The 15,946-nt window shown below is 39.3% G+C and overlaps 2 protein-coding genes across 20 annotated transcripts in view; one reads left to right on the top strand and one right to left on the bottom strand.

The window, feature by feature from the left end:
• Positions 1–3,652, top strand: part of nbeaa (neurobeachin a) — a 98,138-nt gene extending 94,486 nt beyond the window's left edge. For all 19 annotated transcript variants that reach the window (XM_085173791.1, XM_085173790.1, XM_085173789.1 and 16 more), the window contains 6 exons: positions 243–398; positions 743–913; positions 1,105–1,206; positions 1,383–1,579; positions 1,691–1,842; positions 1,942–3,652. In XM_085173791.1, the coding sequence (XP_085029917.1) occupies positions 243–398; positions 743–913; positions 1,105–1,206; positions 1,383–1,579; positions 1,691–1,842; positions 1,942–2,032 (869 nt within the window). In that variant the 3' untranslated portion in view covers positions 2,033–3,652. The remainder of the gene's footprint in view (positions 1–242; positions 399–742; positions 914–1,104; positions 1,207–1,382; positions 1,580–1,690; positions 1,843–1,941) is intronic.
• Positions 3,146–15,680, bottom strand: sertm1 (serine rich and transmembrane domain containing 1). Its single transcript, XM_085173823.1, has 2 exons — positions 15,150–15,680; positions 3,146–7,593 (listed from the first exon to the last, which is right to left on the bottom strand). Exon 2 carries the CDS (start codon positions 7,586–7,588, stop codon positions 7,247–7,249), a length of 342 nt encoding a protein of 113 aa, XP_085029949.1. The 5' UTR covers positions 7,589–7,593; positions 15,150–15,680; the 3' UTR covers positions 3,146–7,246.
• Positions 15,681–15,946: the final 266 nt, after the last annotated feature.

The raw sequence follows: 15,946 nt of genomic DNA, 5'->3' as shown, positions 1-15,946 counted from the left end.
TTGCAGAATTTATCACAGATTCTTATATGCAGCTCTTGTTTTTATATAAGCTTTTATATAAGCAGTTGCAGACCATAGTTTTGATACACATGTTCTGTAAGTAGATAAAGAGAATTTTCAGATGACTGGGGGAGCTGTGGCCAAAAGCATCACATGATGCCTTGGGGATTTAGATATACTGTTAACCATTTTCCATTTTTCTGTCCTCATTAGCCTGATTGCATCTTTTTCTTCCCATGTAGCAAACAACTCAGGCGTGAACAAGCGTCAGATCACTGACCTGGTGGACCAGAGCATCCAAATTAACACACACTGTTTTGTGGTTACTGCTGATAACCGTTACATCCTCGTCTGCGGCTTCTGGGACAAGAGCTTCCGCGTTTACTCCACAGAAACTGGTTGGTTTTTGTATTATTTATAAGTCATGTCAAGCACTAAGTACAGCAAGCATTTCCTCGAGGCTGTCAGCTTCCTTTTTGAAGCTTAAATTTATGATTCTGTCAGAGTGTTTGCTTTGCATGTTTATTAATTTATTACATAGAAGAGATGCAGGCTTTTTTTGAAATACATGCAGGCACATGGAGGTAGATGCTGTTTTTATTGATCCTCGGGTTTAAAAGGAGACACGGCTTGATTAAGTTATCATCACGAAGCACTTTTATCCCACCGTCGCCTTCCAGGAGTTTGATAAGGAGAGGCACACACACGTTGGCTAACTTGTCTACCTCCTTGCTCTCCACAGGAAAGCTGACCCAGATAGTTTTTGGCCACTGGGATGTGGTGACGTGTCTGGCTAGGTCAGAGTCTTACATTGGAGGAGACTGCTACATCGTGTCAGGATCCAGAGATGCCACTCTTCTTCTGTGGTACTGGAGTGGGCGGCACCATATTATAGGGGACAACCCTAACAACAGTGAGTGGTGAAATGGTGGATACAGAATGTGTGCAAGTTAACTAGTCGTTGTTTGGGACATGAGTGCATGAATGCGCTTCAAGGTCAAACATTGAGTTGAATAATTAGAGCATGTTTATTGTATATTTACAGCAATGGAAACATTTTGACTGCAAATGTAGTGGTTTGACTCCTAACTGTGTTTTCCTCAGGTGACTATCCTGCTCCCAGAGCAGTACTGACAGGACATGACCACGAGGTGGTGTGTGTGTCCGTCTGCGCGGAGCTGGGATTGGTTATTAGTGGAGCCAAAGGTTTGTACATCTTTATATGTCTTTGCCCAGAAGAGGTTTATTTGCAAATAAATATTTAATTTAATTTAAAAAGATTTACATCAGAGAACAGTGGCGTGGACGCAGTGAACGTTAATCACAGTGAATGTTGCTTTTGCCAAAGCTTTACACTATCTTGCTTTGATCTTTTCCCTCAGAGGGCCCGTGCCTTGTCCACACTATCACAGGGGACCTGCTCAGAGCCCTAGAGGGTCCAGAGCTGTGCCAGCAGCCACGCCTCATCTCGGTGTCTAGCGAGGGACACTGCATCATCTACTATGAGAGAGGCCGCTTCTGCAACTTTAGCATAAATGGAAAACTGCTGGCGCAAATGGAGGTCAACGATTCGACGCGGGTAAAGCTGTCAGGGTTACTCGAATGCAAACATTTTCACACACTGCTGTTCACCTTATTCACCCATAAACCAAGAGCTGCTTTTAACTTGGACTCTTTTTCTCTGTTCCAGGCAATCCTGTTAAGTAGTGACGGGCAGAATTTGGTGACAGGAGGCGATAATGGAGTTGTTGAGGTGTGGCAGGCATGTGACTTCAAACAGCTTTACATCTATCCGGGCTGTGATGCCGGAATCCGTGCCATGGACCTATCACACGACCAGAGGTAAAACAGGAAGAGGACAAAGACTGCGTCACCTTTGTGATGTGGTTACAAAAGTTTCGATGGTTCGCAGATGTGATTTACTGTGTTCTCTGCCCTCAGGACTTTGATCACTGGCATGGCGTCTGGCAGCATTGTGGCATTCAACATAGACTTCAACCGCTGGCACTACGAACACCAGAACAGGTACTGAGGACAGTGCGAGGAAGAGGACGATGGAGGGAGGAGAGGAGGTGATGCATTCTGCTGTGTATCTGCAGCACAGGGGAAACTACAGGTTCAGAGATGATGGAAAAACAAGTACCGGACCTTAGGCTGTATTCCCTTGTGAAGTTCACTTGATTTTAGGATGCGACAGCGCTGGTGGAAACTGCTTCCTCTGTGCATACGTGTATGTACGCGCACATACACGTGTGTAACCACAGACACTTAATACCCAGAAGATACACACCAAAACCTGCTAATAGAATAAGGAGACCGCAGAGTGGGGAGGGGGAGGCAAGGTGAGCAGATATTGTAGAGGTCTTTCATACCTGTACCACTCACAGGACTGGTACATTTGCTGTTCCTCAAAGAAATCCTAGGTTTTCTTTTCTTTTCTTTTGGCTACGTTTAACATTTTGTTCTTTACTTTTCATTTGAGGAGATGCCAGCACATCGATTATTGGGTGGATAATTAATGAAATATGTATCTAAACTGATAAGAAATGGTCAGAAATGAACCAGCTCTACCCATTGTTCAAAAACAGGTGCTATTGGCTTGATCTTAAATTCACCCTTGAAAAATTGCTGGAAGGTCTAATTTTTTAAAATTGTTTAATCTTGTTTAATTTTACCTGTTTTATTCTTTTCTTCTTCTTTTTTTTTTTTTTTTTTTTGAATATTCATTTAGGGTTTTTTTTTGTTCTTTACCCTCAGCAGGCTTAAATCAGATTTTTATGTAAATAAGGCTCTGCTTCCCTCAGAGTCTACACTTCTACTTTCACTACACGAACTGCGCTTATCACCTTTAATTTATTAATGACTTGCTGTATGTAAAATACTGTGTAATAATTATTATAATGTTGACAAGGCTGATGGTAATAACGGTGGTAAATGTTTTGCCAGGGAAGGTAATGATAAAGAGGTCTTACCAGTGCCACCAAGGATGACGAACACAAGACTGACATGATTTCCTTTGTATATTTGGTGATCGTTCTGTCAAATATGTACATATAGTCTCGGTTCAGGCTTGGCGGGAGACTTGATCAGCTGAATAAGACTGGAAGCGCAAACTTTCACTTACCCACATTTGTTGATTATTTAAAAAAAAAACAAAAAAGAGAGAGAATCAAATCAATGTAAAAGTTTTGTTTTGTATTTGCACTTTGCACCAATCACATATCATTATTTATTAGCTTGGTTCTTTCTGGTCGGCTGCCATTTCGTTTAGGTCCATTTTCCTACGGGATTATTTGTGCATTGATGTTTGTATTTAAAACGTTGAGCTCATGTGTGATTATAAGTTTTACAACCTCACAGTTGTAAGCAATATCATGATTCTGTAGCTGATAGAGGCGGGACGGAGGGCGGAGAGAGAGGATGAAATGTGAGATGTACCGTATGTGTGAAGCCATCTTGATCAAATGCGCACATGCACATACTCTATCGACAGGTTCAACTTACGTATCCAAAAAAAGGTTAAATATTTTTGGATCTATGAAACCCTAAAAAAAAAAACTATTGTATTCATGTTTTATTGCAAAGATGTAAAATATGACGTGTGAGTTGGAAAAAAATCATGATAAGAAAATAAAATATGCAAAGAATTTGATGACTTGGCTTTTCACTGATCACAAACGTGTATCACGCGTACATTTATCGCCATTTTGAGTGAAATCTTACTTCCATAAGTGCGATTTCTAGTTAAAACGCTGCATTTTGCACACACTTGTCATTTGTTGAACTACCAGCTATTTTTTTTCTTTCCTGTTTGTGAAAATAGCAACATCCTGCATCACAGACATAAATACGCTGTTAGTAGTACAAAATTACCACTTTCAGTTTTCAGCATTTCCTGCATTGTTCTTTTCTAAAGAACCCATTTAAACCTACTCCTGTGGAGCTTCTTCAAATAACACAGGAACAGAACAGTCCTCCTCCTCACTGAAAGTTGTCTCAGTGATTATACAACCTGAAATTTGACAGACGACATTAAAGAGAGGTTCAGTTTTATCTATTTTTTTTATTTCACCAGTTTAAAATAGTCATTTGCTCCCATAGCTGAACATCTTTTTGTGCAAAATTAAACTAAAAGCTAAAATTATACACTAGTTGTTGAATTTGTGAACTTTCGCTGTGAAACTATAAACAGATTATTATTTTACTGCTTTGCTGCAACTCTTAAAAAACACAGTCTTGCTTGCTTGGCTGCTTATGAAAATGGCCACACATTGCTCTCATCAAACATCATTTAATAATTTGATTCAATTCAGTTTTATTTATTCATTAAGCAGCCTGAACTGTTAATACAAGGCAGGATGGATCCATGCATCATTTTTCCAATCTTCTGTTGTGAGCCCTTACCAACTGTAGCTTCAGTTTCAATTAAATTCCATTTTATTTACATAGTGCCAAAACACAACTTGCCTCAAAGCGCTTTATAATGTTAAGACTACAATAATAAAGAGAAAACCCCAACAATCAGATAACCCCCTGGGAGCAAGCACGTGGCAGCAGTGGGAAGGAAAAACGCCCTTTTAACAGGAAGAAAGAAAATGTTTGTTTTCTAATGAAGTTTCTAAAACACGCCTTTCATATTCATCCAGTGCATCAAATGTAAGTTACTGAACAGCCATTGGGAGTAACTTGGGGGTTCAACGTCTTGCCCATGGACACTTCAGTAAGCCACTGACTCCGTGATACTAGGTCTGCAGATTTTAAACATGCCTCAGCTCTTTGTTCATAAATATATACAATATATATCTCTTTATATTTTAAGTGCTTTTAAATAAGAGAAACATTGGTTTTGATAAAATTTACATGTCAAACAGTTAAAACGACCAGGCAGTAGAAAATAACACTAGTTTAAGTATCAATGTATGCCACTAAAAGTGAATTTCATAGCCTAAAATTATAAATGAAATATTAAAATGATATGACTTAATTTTATACTGAAACATTTTGATTTCTATTTTTTTAAAATTAGATTTAAAACTAATTACTTTAAAACGACCAGCACTTTACAATCTGATTGACTGACTGACCTGGGTGTTTATTAATCCGATTACAATAAAAAATATAGTCAAATAATAAGGCTATGGTCACTATTTTAATATTAAAATTAATACCACCTCATGTTTTAAAAGAATCTGTATTTGAATGTGCTATTTAATGCTATCAATGTTACCTGAAAATATTTGCGGTAGTTATTACTTTGTAATAACCATAAATCAGGCCAATATGTTTACATGTTGTTATCATATTGTAAAACATTAACTGTACAATTACAAACTGCACTTACTTTTATTTGCACATTATCAGCCCTAGTTATTAATCTCTTTATTTATACTTTATACTATACTACATCTACCATTGCTCACCTAAAAACTACGTTCAATACCGCACTCTATTTATGGTTATTATTGCTTTATTACTATATCGCATACCCACTTTTGTTTCCACTGAGCTGTATAGCCACCGAAAATTCAATTATTAAGGTCTTGTATACCTAATTATGGCATCTTATTGATGTGTCTAGCGCAGTTTTTATAAAGATATTACCAGAATTGGCCAAATATTAATAATAAAAGATGAATGGATACATAATTTTGTATATATTTTTGGGTTGTATGTGGCATTTTTTCAATCATTTAAAAAGAAATTAAAATCCAGGGATTCATGGATTGGGAAGAATGAGCTGAAGTGAAACTACAGCAAAGCTAATAATTACATCCAGTTTGTTTACAGTATATTTGACGCTTTATCTTATGCTTAGTATCCATTTTCCTAATTTTGCAAGACAAACAAATCCATTAACACCTCAATTATAATTGAAACGATAAACGAAAGCATTGCCGCTAATCTCTTTTTTAATTAGTGTGATGTTTCATCATGTATAGAAGTTGAAGGGATTTTGTGATTAAAGTTTATACATGGGGGAGTGCTGAGTCTGTCAGACCGCACCACCTGAAATACACAGATTAATTGGAGAACAGTGAGGATTTGTCAAGAAGTCTGACAGCTCTGGCTGTTTTTATTGCTTGTGGCTGTCATCTGTGAGCCTTTGTGGTCTTTACAGTTTATTGACTTTTCTGACAAAGTGTGGCAAAGATGAATGAACCGTTTTCAAATAATTCTCTCTGTACATGCCATACATTTTTGTCACAGTGTCAAAAAGACTTTAACTCACAATATTAAAAAATAACAAATAAGTAAATGATGTATTTTCAGAGTAAACAACCATTTCTCTAACCGAAGCCTGGAATAAAAGCTGATGGCAGCACAGAGCTGCTGTAGTCTCTATGGAGACCGGGATCGGACGTCTTATAAATTGACAGGCAAGAGTGGTAATCTGTCACGCTGGTAGACCTGTCTTTCAGGCTCTGAATTTCCTCTTGTAGTTGATGCCACTTTTGACCTGGCCTGTCTGGAGCTGGAGTCCGTGGGTGCCTGTCTGTCAAGTCTCCAAGCATCATTTCTTTCTTACCTTCACATCCACATCACCGTTATCGGTCCTCTTCTTGTGCAACCTCCTTTCTTCATACTTTGAATGATTACAAGCCAACCTGACGTGATCACAGTTTGGATGTATCTTGCCTTTTCATTTCCAAAACCTTACTGAACAGCTGAGACGCATCTATGTACTTCATGTACAAAGTTAAAGAGCTTTAATAGGATTTTTATACCGAGTTTGCAATGTAGTCTACAGACATTATGAAGCATGCTGTACAAAGCTTCACTTCAAACAATATTATTTCTTCTAAGTTGAACACGAGTGCAATACGAGTAATGACAAAAAGAAAAAAAGAGGAGAAAAGATAATGAGTCCCTCATTATGCTGTTCCCCGCAAAGGGAAAGCAGAATCTCAGATTCATTTGTCTTAATTGTGAAAGTAAGACTCAGAAGGGTGCGTTCACACTCACCCTTCAAGACCTCTTCATCACATTATGAGCGATATTTCCCCTGTGCCTATGCAGATTGCATGGCCCCGCCAGAATTAGAATATGCATGTACGGACTGTAATGCCATTATGTCAGCGTCTTTGGGGCTGACAAAAGGTTTTTGTGTTTGTATGTCACAGTGAGGAGGTGCTGGACCTCTGTGTGCTTTATATGTGTGCGCATGCTTGCCTTTGTTTGCATGGGCATGCACAAATGAGAGCACATGTGCACATGTCTGTACTGTATGTGCTCCCTCCCACATCCCTCAGGTGGAGAGTGCAGAGATGGTGGACCTCTGAGATGAGATGCTACATATCTCCATGTTGGTGAAGGAGCTTCCTCCCTCGCTGCTGCAGTCGGGGACAGAGGAAGAAGAGGAGATGATGTTCTTGAGCCTGTGTAGGGAAATGACGAGCAGCGTCAGAAGGAACACCAGCAGGCCGAGAAAGAGCCATACATAAACATAAACATTCCCTGGACGCCCCGGAGATGAGGCGGCCGCAGATGTGGAGGCAGAGGTCGGGGAGAAACGGAGGAAAGTCCCATTGTCTACTGATGACATTCCGGTCTCGTTTTGGTCCATCAACGGAACGTCAATCCCAGACATCCTGACTGTTGTTTTATCATGGAATAACAAGAGAGACAAAAAGAAGAGGAGGGAAATTTATTGTGGAGCAAAAACATGTTTAGTTTAAAAATCCAGTATTTACAAAAAGCCTTTAAAAAGTGATTTCTCTTTGTCTGCTGAAGCATGGGAGATGCTTCCTGATGCCCTCACATAATCCCAAACAGCCTTGGCTGGAAATGATCAATTAAAAAAATGATTTTTGTTTAGATTAAAAGTCATGAAGCTTTTTGTTTTACTTTTTTTTATGCCGATGACACTGTCATGAACAGCAGGGGGAGAGCTTGTCTTATTGAATGCCTGTCAGGCTCGGTGCCCAAAGCTGTGCGTACTCATAAATGAAGCCATCCTTATCTGATGAAATTAAACCCCTTATAATCAGCTTTCACAAAGAAAGATGAAACCAATCCTCCCCCACCGTATATTAATATTGTTAATAATATTCCATCACAAATTACTGCATGGCACAAAACTGGCGAGGAAATGCGAGCGACCGCTGAAGGAGCAGTCAGAGTCTTTGTGCTGGTGAGACACAGAGGGGAAGGGGGCTGTGCTGAATTTAGGTTAGACCAGCCTTGTGTCTTGACTTGATCTATGACAGCAGAGGAAAGACACTTCAAAGCCAGGAATAAATGACCATGACCGGTATGAAAGCTAGAGGTCAGCAGCACACTTTTCATCTCCCAGTGGTGTGAGCTCAACTTCTTTCTTATCTTCTGTTCCTGGCCTCCTTTTCTCCCCATTTTTTATAGCCTACATTTCAGCATGCCCCATATGTGAGCCCGACCACTCGTGCGATATTAAGGCTGGAGAAAATTATACTCCTGCCTTTTGATCTGCAGTAATCACCTCTATTAATCAGATTAGCGCTGCTGAAAACTGCGAAAGTAGCTACAATGTAAAAACATGTTAGAAACTGGAAGGTTTCACTTTAAATGCTTTGCCATTTCATTTCATTATGTTTCATTCTGGAACTTGGGAATGTTGCTCTGGCAATATTAATAAAAACATAAACTTGTCTCAGTGTCACAAAATGTTCTCTCAATTTTGTAGTTTGCTGCTCAGATACCAAATCAGTTTGATGTGGACTAATAATCATTTATTTAACCTGACCAATGAACACTGTGTTTTAAATTTAATAATACTACAAATGGACAGTTATCTAGTAGATTTAACCTTCATAAGCTAATTAGTTAACTAAACTTGAACTAGCTGCTTGTTATTCTGAATTGGCAGAGATTAAATGATGCAAGTTGAATAGCTAGCTGGTGGTGAATGCAAGTTATAAGCATTTTCAATCTATTAAACGCTCATAATGCTACATTGTTACAGTCATTAGTATTTATATATATTATTATACACTGATAAATCCCAAGCAGCAAACCTCTGGGTCTGAAAAATGATAATACAGAAGTGCAAAACTGAAATTCTTCAAATGGACATTTGAGCAACTGAAGTCCATGCTAACCTTATGGAAGCTTGTTTTTGACACTATTTTGATTAGTTAATTGCATTTTTCATCAGTAGGCAAAACGTTTTGGTTAGTATCTCAAGACATTCACACAAAATTTTAAATAAGTCATCTCTAAATTTGGATTTACCCAGAAGTGACTAGAAACTGCGAGATACTCAGTGAATAATTGAAATATTGAGAAATTTCTACTTCTGTTCGATCCTGTTTGTTATCTAACAAATAATTCCCTGTCATGCAGTTGATAAAGTAGCACACAGTAAACCGAAAGTTCAAATTTTATTAGCAAGTTGCTTACATCTAATTAGCCATTTGTGGATAGTCTTAGCTAACGAAGTTTGCTAAAATATTAGCTAACAACTGATTATTAGCTTAGCACTCCGTGCTTTCTTTCAGATAAGGTAATAAATGGTGGGAGGTGTAAAAGATTAGGCTCCTTTTTGATAAGGTTTACAGTTAAGGCTGCCTGCCCACTTTTTAAGAGCTTCATTTTATCCACTGACGCTTTGGAAAATCATTACTCAAAGAGTTATCAGACTCGAACCAAGCCAATAAGCTACTAAGTGAATATGACCATTAAAAGATTTGATTTGGATAAAAAATAAATAAATAAATAAATAAAAGAAAGTGAAAAGACTGTGCAACTTCAATACATTTGGCAGTGAATGAACTAATCATGCCAAAATGCACACCAAATACCAGCTTCCAAAGGGACTAACTTCAAGCCTTCACGAATGCAGTTGTTTTCATCTAAAATATTGTATACTACTACTACTACGTCTAATAATAATAATAGTTTTGTATATATGTATATATTTTTTGTGTTGTGTGTGTAGTAAAGTATTTAGTACCCTAGTTAATATAATTAATATAATATATTTTTTGTGTTGTGTGTGTAGTACCGTATTTAGTACCCTAGTTACTGATATGGTGCTCCTAACTGCATCCACCGCTCTCACTTTCTACGATTTTGCGCTCTCTGAAGTTTAAACACTAACCCATCATCAGATTGTTTGGGTTTTCTGTCTAATATCTGAGTTATGTACCTTACAATGTAAAGCGCTTTCAGGCAGTTGTTAATCTGAGATTACTCTGTATAAACAAAACTGACCTGAATGTGCAAACCAGTGGGTGACAAAGAGTGGCTATATCCATCTTTTATATACAGTCTGTTTGGTTGCACAAAGTTTCAGATAATTTCATTTGTACAAAACTTTCTGTGATGATTTTTTGCTTATGAAGTTTGGCAATTTGGCAGTCCATTCCCAGAATCTTTTCTTCCCTACATATTCACTCCATTTTATTCTCTTATGCTCTCTCTCTGGATGGTACATTTGGCTCTTTAATTTAAAGCCCAAACTACCTTCAGGGAGATGCACAGCATAATGAGGAGGAATGAGTTGGGCTGCAGCCTTTCTGCGTACTCTCTTGCCCTAACTCTGTATTCTTTATCAAACGCTCCCAATGGTTGTCCTGGCCCAGTGAAAAACTGTCTTGCCGCTTTTGTTAGCTTATAGTGCCTCTAGTTTTCCCCCAGACTCTTTTGGAAACTTGTATTGATATTCACTGCACACGCTCACGCTCACATTGCCTTTCATTGCTTCTGCTGTCTTTTTGCAATGCATCGTTCTCTGTACTGTTTTCTCTCCCAACCTGACATCTTTCATTTAGTGCATAAAATGTTTTGGTCACATTAGATTTCCAATATATTGAGGTTAAAAAAATGTCAGTAATTAGTTGTGTACACATCTGAAACATCCCCAAAAACTTCCCAGTGAACTCCTGCCTACTAATCTATCTTCAAATCTCTCTTGTGACCTTCTTCTCAGCCACATTTCCTCATCTTATCTGTTGGCTTCGTCTTTCCATACCACTCTTTTCTCCTCTGTATAGGTTGTTGATTTTAATGATACGTTGTTTTGAAATTTGCACTGAAGCTTGTTCATTGTGAGCTGAAGTGGCTGATAATTGTGCTTAATGATGCTTTTTGTATCCAGGCAACGAGGCACGCTCAGTTCTTTTTTTCAAGCTAATCTACTTTAAGAGGGCAGGCCATGCAGTCCTTCTGACTCTGGAGGTGAGCCATACACATGCACACACACACACATGCACACACCCGCCTACATATAATAAATACCAGTAGCTATTTTCCTTAGGAATTGCTGCAAATGTAGTACAGAGAACACAGAGGACTAATTGGGAAAATGAGCTATCTTTATACAGGAAAATTATATGAATTTTAAAAGTGGCTTGGCTTTCATGTATTGGAACATGAGTTGTTTATTCCTGCCTTCAGTGAGTCAGCAAACTCACATCATGTGCTTCTGTTAACAAATTCATGTTTTTTCTTCTATCTGTCAGGTAGAAACCCAAGTCTTTGACTTTATGTATCAAGTCTGTTGCAAAAGTTTTCTTTGTTGATCCTTAACCGCATCCGGCAGTGATGTAGTGCACAAGTGTACGAGATCCCAGAAGGCTGTCAGCAAAAATATTTACACTGTGTTAAGTTAAAATTTTAAGTGGCCTTCGTCTTATCTCTTGTTTTTCTCTGGTTGTGCTGGATCTGGGTTTTGTATAATGTATAATGTTTTGCTGCAATCAGGCCTTGCTCACTATTCATTCTGCTGACTTTGGACAGATCGTTGGTTATTTGCCCTTGAGCCTCCCTACACCTCCTTTCTCTGATAGAGAGGATAAAACGCTGGCTGCTGAAGATGGACTTAATTTCTTTTGCCTGTTTTAATGTGTGCGCTTTATTCCCATCTTTTTTATGTGTGTCCCACAGAGTTGTCGTCTCAAAAAATTATGTATCTGCTCAGTAATTCATGATTTTTATTAAGATTGCTCATAAACATGGATATCAGATATGCAAGCCCATGCTTAATACCTCGTGAAAATCCTTACATCCTTACAAATAAACAGGATTTATTTTCTAGGTGTAAGGTTGGCAACATAATTAAAAGCTTTGTGATCTTAAATACTGCAATTGTTGCTCAGAGAGACTCTTTTTTAATAGACACAATATAACATTTTTTTCTATCCATGCTGTCAATGTCTTCCTATTCTTGCCACATCTCAGATTCACTGAAGTGTGACCTGGACTGCTCTCACACCTCCCTCTGAGCAGAAGCTGCTTTTTTAAAGCCAGAATGGCCCCTCTGTTGGACAGCCTCTCCAACAGAGAATGAACACCACTGCTGGTAGCTGCTCCTCTGAGTGGAAATAGGATGAGTGAGGGCCGTACCTTGAGGCTGGACATCAGCAAACTTTACTTGACATGACTTACATCTCTGTCCTTTAATACTTTTCTCCCAGTTTTACTCCCAGTCAGGGTTGCACAGAGTTCAGCACTGTGAGACTATTCTGCCTTTTAGTCCTCTTATTCTCATGTTTCCTCTTGAGTCTAGCAGCCTGGAGCTCATCAGTGGGTTCTTGCTGAAGTGCTCTCTTTTTTTTTTTTGCTCTCTGATGTGACTTGTGTCTGATTAAGTATTTCAGCTTTTTATTCCTATAGCAGCATTGGTTTCTGGGCTTTGTCATGAACTTGAAATATGTTCTGTATAGACACGGCTCTCTGCTGCACACTTCAGCAAATTTCTCTGCGTATCTTCACTGTTGCTTTCTTAGGCTTTATATATATATATATATATATATATATATATATATATATATATATATATATATTTTGCCACTGGTCTATCTCTATAGACAGTGAGCCTTGATTCCCAAGGCTCTCTCTTTTTCCTGATCAAACTCCTTCTCTTTGATCTGCACAATTTCTTGAGGTCTCTCCTCAAACAACCTCATCCTCTGCTACTGGAGTATGTTCAGCCAAACTCCTTCTGAGACACTGTGCCGCGTAGCTTCCCGTGCTCCACTTTCTCAATCTGTTCTTCACCCAACACCCTCCTAATTTTCTCATCATCTCTGTGTAATCTTCTTCACGGTCACCATTCAGCTTATGCCTCTGCCCATTCAACCCTCTTGTCAACCCTCTTGTCCTATTTTGCATGTTTTCATTTCTTAGTGCGTATCGTCTTTTTTTTCTTCTATGCTTGTTGATATTGCTGGACAGTGCACGTCTTTGCAGTTTTATACCCGATGTGTTGATAAAATCATAGAACAAAGCAAATCTTACTGCGCTTTCTTGTAAGCCTTGTATGAGTTTAATATTAATTACTTGATTAATAAATGTTCAAGTCTTTACGCAAGTCTTTTTTTTCACATTCAGCACCATTCATGCTCATTCAGGGCCAAACAGAGACAGCCTTGGAGCCTCTCTGCAACTTTTTATTAAACCTTGTGATGTCCGAGAAAGAAAATAGGCCCGGCCGTTGCTGGAATTTTAACAATCCATGCATGTGGCTTATGCAAATATTTACTAAAACTGAAAGTTCCCACTGAGATGGATTCTCGTGTTTGTTTAGTTCTGGTACTAGCCCTTCACTTCATGAATAATGGACAACATCCATGTGTTTCAAAATGTCATGGCATTTGGACCATATTCTTTTGTGGAAGTGTGTGCATGTGTGTCGATGCGCACATACTTTTTCATGCACGAAAAAGCAGACAAGAGGAGCCAAAAAAACCCAGAAATCCTGGGGATATACATTGTATTGGATGCATGCACCACTTGCACGTGCATATGTATACTTCTATAGTCCAAATAGCAGATTACCGGGAGATAAAAGTAACCTGGATTTCAGCCATGCTACAGATCTTATATTCAAAACCAGATCAGCTGAAAGCAGACCCAAGCCTCACCACATGAATTCCAATTTGCTTCTGCAGTTGCAAATACCACAGATAACACACAAAGGGTCATAGATATGCAGGAATGATGAAAGTATGAAGAAAGAGATGTTACAATATTCACCAGAAGCTGTAAACCGTTTCTCCGCTCTTCTTGTTTAGCATGACAACAAACATCATCTCTAGTTTTTTGTGCACTTAATCAAAGCAAAAATGTGCACAAATATAAACATAACTGAAGAGGCTCCAGATTTAGAAAAAGGAGGAGTTGAACTGACTGCAAAACTACTAAAGAGCAAACTGCAGTTTCTATTCTGCGCTTTTTACATTTCAATAGCAAAATCTCGAAGCACACCTGACTGCACTCAAAGCTTTACTGGGGGTCGTGCCCCGGTGTTCAAGCTGCTATCTGATTCTCTCAGATATTCAGGGCATGAAAGTGCTGGTTTCAAAAGGCCAAATTGGAGTGAGATCTCAAAGGTGCTGCGAAGGGTTTAATCTAACTGACAATAAGGTAGCATGAGTTAACCCACGAGCAGACAGGAACAGTGATCAACAATCGTCAATGGACGATTTTTTTGGTCAGTGGCCAGTGTGGATAATGAGCTCCTTGCTTTGATGTTTCACTGTGTGTATGTGTGTGTGTCTGTTAGTTCATCCCTGTGGTAAAGTGTATTTTTACACTTCATTCTCATATCTGTTAATTACTCCTGATATTTCTGAGCGCCGTGGCATAAAACCCGATGCTGAGTTAGTCTGCCTGTGCAGCTCATTTACTTTCTGATTATTATGATGAGCTGAGTGACTCATACATCAGTTCAAATGCAAACAAACCCCGCTCTTGTCAGGTTTGCTCTGAAAGGACGCTTTCCTCACCCTCTTGGGGGGAACAATTGCCCCACTCGTCGCTTGTCACGCTTTTCCTCCTTTTCCCAACTGTCACACAGGAAGCCCGCTCACCTTCCAAGTTGGTGACTAAAATGAATTTTTCCCGCCATGCATGCGTACATCTCGCACACTTTTCCTTTTAAATCTCTCTGACTTTGACAGAAAGGCTGCCAGTGACAGCAACTTCACCGCAGCTCTGCGGGTGTTGATAAACCATAAATAAAGTTGTCTGTGAATGAAGAGATGAGTTCAAGCTGAATAATCTCTCTGTGTTTAGCAGGATCCTTCCTTATAGATCTCATCAACAGACCCCCTGCTCTGTCTGGTTCATTATAATAATTTGGAAAAATGTTGTAAAATAAAACAAAGTAGCCTGAAGCATCAGCAGCATGCATGCAGTTGCTGAGAAAAGAAAGAGGAATAGATACAGACCTTTATTTTTCTTATGTGAAGCAGCTGCTCCTCTCTCACATTGTGCAAAAATCCATTTCTTGTTTGGTCTTTCAGCCGAGCAAACCAGATCTGTTGCCCCTCAGAGCTTCCCCGTGAGCCTCTCCTCTCTCTCTCTCTCTCTTGCTCTCTCTCTCTTGCTCTCTCTCTCTTGCTCTCTCTCTTTTGCTCTCTCTCTCTCTCTCTCTCTGTCTCTCTCTCTGTCATTCAGTGTGAAACACGGCCATACAGGCTCGACAGCCAGAGACGAAGCAGTCACATATGGGTCCCTTCTAGAAATGGAGTAACACATATAAAAGGCCTACAACAAAAACAAAAACACTTCCTTTCCCTGAGAAGTGGCAAAGATGGGCAGAAGAGAGGAAATTTTAATTCCATCCTCACCTCTCTCCTTCTTCCACTTCTCTGTCTCCACCCTCCCACTTTTCTCTTTGCTTGCTCATCAGCTTCAATAACGATCACACCAACGGTCTGACACATTCGCAGAGCAGAGCCGCCTGACACTTAATAAGCTGCTCGCGAAGCCTGTTAACGGCACACCACAAGTTGTCAGACAGACACGCAGGTAAATGAAATGACAGTTTTAGCCATTTTAATACATTTCTGTCATTGTGTGCTCAAACACACAATTGAGCCGCCTTTGCTTTGTTCTGTTTGTATGAGGGACACACAGCCCAGCTCTGTGCTCTCAGCTAAACTGTGTCAGTAGACAGCATCCAGTGGTGAGTAATAACTGGCTGCTGTTGTGGAGAGGCAGACCGAGCTGTTTAAATGAGACC

This window comes from Neolamprologus multifasciatus, chromosome 10 (assembly GCF_963576455.1).
Source record: "Neolamprologus multifasciatus chromosome 10, fNeoMul1.2, whole genome shotgun sequence".
NCBI classification, from domain to species: Eukaryota; Metazoa; Chordata; class Actinopteri; order Cichliformes; family Cichlidae; genus Neolamprologus; species Neolamprologus multifasciatus.
This window is presented reverse-complemented; position numbering and strand designations above follow the sequence as displayed.

Excerpts from the sequence above, each read along its gene's own strand:
- sertm1 (XM_085173823.1), bottom strand. The coding sequence starts at position 7,588 with ATGTCTGGGATTGACGTTCCGTTGATGGACCAAAACGAGACCGGAATG.